Source organism: Montipora capricornis, chromosome 8 (genome assembly GCF_036669925.1).
Source record: "Montipora capricornis isolate CH-2021 chromosome 8, ASM3666992v2, whole genome shotgun sequence".
Lineage (NCBI taxonomy): Eukaryota > Metazoa > Cnidaria > Anthozoa > Scleractinia > Acroporidae > Montipora > Montipora capricornis.
In genome coordinates, this window is record NC_090890.1 from 4,732,514 (window position 1) to 4,735,013 (window position 2,500).

The following is a 2,500-nucleotide window of genomic DNA, read 5'->3' on the forward strand; positions in this document are numbered from 1 at the left end:
TATTGGTCTACCCTTTCTTGATAGCGTTTGACTTTTGCAGTTTTGGCTAATATTCGTTGTTTCAGTTCTTCAATTACTATGGTCACTCCTTTCTTTTTCCAGTAATATCTCCGTTCTAGACCTTCCCGCACTGTAATGTTTTGCAGCTCACCTGATTTAAGTCTTTCCAGTCTACTAAGATCTTTCCTTAGTTGGGAAATATGGAGTTTAATCCTTTTTTTCCACCATGGTTCTGTTTTAGGTTTCCTCTCATTCCGCTTAACACCCAGTCTCCTTGCAACAACTCGACCAATCGCAAGTAGTAGATCGTTCGTTTCTGTGATATCCTTGGTTTCCAAATAATGTATAATCTCATTTACTTTCGCAATCTTTCCCCTTAATCTACACTTTTCTACGTTTCTCAAGTTTGGGGGGCATTCTGATTCATTCTTCATGCTTTCCATTATTTCTCGCGCTAGGTTAATCTTTTCCCTATTACATCCATCTCTTTCCATTCTTTGGGTAACCTCATCAATATTATAGACGAACTGTCCTGATAGATTGTTGTTATCTTCCGGCACCGGTTGCGTGTTTTTGTCCATGCCATTTTGGTTCTGTTCATTTTCTTCTCCCAGGCTTACTGCTCTTGAGATCTCCTCCAGTTCAACTTCAGAAAGCCATCCATTCGTACGAATCGCTCTGGCTTGATCCGCTAGTCTCTGTTCAGAAACCTCAAATACACCTCTTTCCTTCCAAATTCCGAGCATCCTTCTCCTGTATCCTCTTTTAGATGGTTCACTCATGTAGAAGCATCTCATTACTATTCTATTAACCTCCTTGCTCCATTTAGTTCTAGCAGTAGTTTGATGACGACCTGGCGTGGGCTGCTGTTCCCCCACCACCTTGCCGGGCGAGGCACTTTCTCTCAAAGTTCCAGTCCCATTTACGCCGTTTTCTCTATATGTGTTATTTTCCATTTTCATCATTTATGAGAAGGTTTAGCATCACCCTAAAGCAGGAATTTTAATTTTGGAGTTTCCCATCTCCTAGGTAGGATACCAATCATGGTTAATGAGCCCCACCTACCCACTCTGACCACATTTTGTCTGGCCTCTCCCCTTCGATCTGTCTGCCTTGGGTGACCCTACCAGGAGCTAAAGCTCGAGCCAGCATAGCTCTTAGGATCATAGAGGTTCACAAGCCTCTCCACCACATCAAGGTAGTGATCCTGGGTAGTGATCCTGGGGAGCGGTTATTATTATTATTATTATTATTATTATTACTACTACTACTACTACTACTACTACTACTATTATTATTATTATTATTATTATTATTCAGGAGTATAAGATCAGAGATAGGGAAGTCAAGAGGAGTGCAAGAAAGGACAAGAGGAACTTCATCAAGAATCTGGCTAGCGAAGCTGAGGAGAGAAGAAAGATTTTGGAACAGTTTACAAGATCACTAAGCAACTTTGTGGCAACATCACCAATCACAGCATGCCAGTAAAAGACAAGCAGGGACAGATGATAACAACAGAAAGGGAGCAAGCTGCTAGGTGGGTGCAACACTTTGAAGAAGTCCTTAACCGGCCAGACCCAGAGGAACCAGCAGATCCACCACCTTCTGAATCATATCTTGATATAGGCACCAGCCCCCCAGGCACAGCAGAGGTTCGCTCGGCAATTGAAAACATGAAAAACGGAAAAGCCCCAGGAATTGATTAACTTCAAGCTGAGCTGTTTAAAGCGGACATTAATACAGCATCTAGGTTATTAACGGACCTCTTCTCAAAGATTTGGGAACAAGAAGTTATTCCAAATGACTGGACCAAAGGCCTTATATTCACGCTTCCAAAGAAAGGCGATCTCGGCAACTGTGATAATTGGAGGGGAATTACCCTACTCTCTGTACCGAGTAAGATATTTTGCAGGATACTGCTTAAGCGCATTGAAAACGCTATCGATTGAACACTCAGAGAAGAACAGGCTGGGTTTAGAAGAGGACGAGGTTGTATGGATCAGATCTTTGCTTTACGAAATATCCTGGAACAGTCTCTCGAATGGAACACATCTCTTTGCATTAACTTTATCGATTTCCAAAAGGCATTCGATAGCGTGCACCGAGAGAGTCTATGGAAGATCCTTCAAGCATATGGATTACCTCCCAAGATTATCAACCTTATCAAGATGTTCTATGACAACTTCGAATGTAGTATCATCCTTGGAAACACCATTACAGAAGCATTTCCAGTAAAATCGGGAGTGCGCCAGGGCTGCCTATTCTCTTCCTTGTTACTATCGACTGGGTGATGCGTCAAGCAACTTCCCTGCGCTCTCGTGGAATACAGTGGACTATCTTCTCTCACCTTTATATTTCAAGACCTTGATTTTGCTGATGATATTGCCATCCGTTCTTCAACACCCACCCATCTTCAGGAGAAATCAGACGATCTCAATACAAATGCCAAGAAAACGGGACTGATCATCAGCAAAAAGAAATCCAAAATTATGTGTGTCAA

At 42.2% G+C, this 2,500-nt stretch overlaps 1 protein-coding gene across 1 annotated transcript in view; it reads right to left on the reverse strand.

Annotated features, from left to right (window-relative positions):
- The window catches only part of LOC138013597 (uncharacterized), a 1,077-nt gene extending 112 nt beyond the window's left edge, over window positions 1-965 (reverse strand). Inside the window, exon 1 of the mRNA XM_068860697.1 lies at window positions 1-965. This exon is cut by the window's left edge and continues 112 nt beyond it. Within this exon, the coding sequence (XP_068716798.1) occupies window positions 1-965 (965 nt within the window).
- Between the last annotated feature and the right edge of the window lie 1,535 nt (window positions 966-2,500).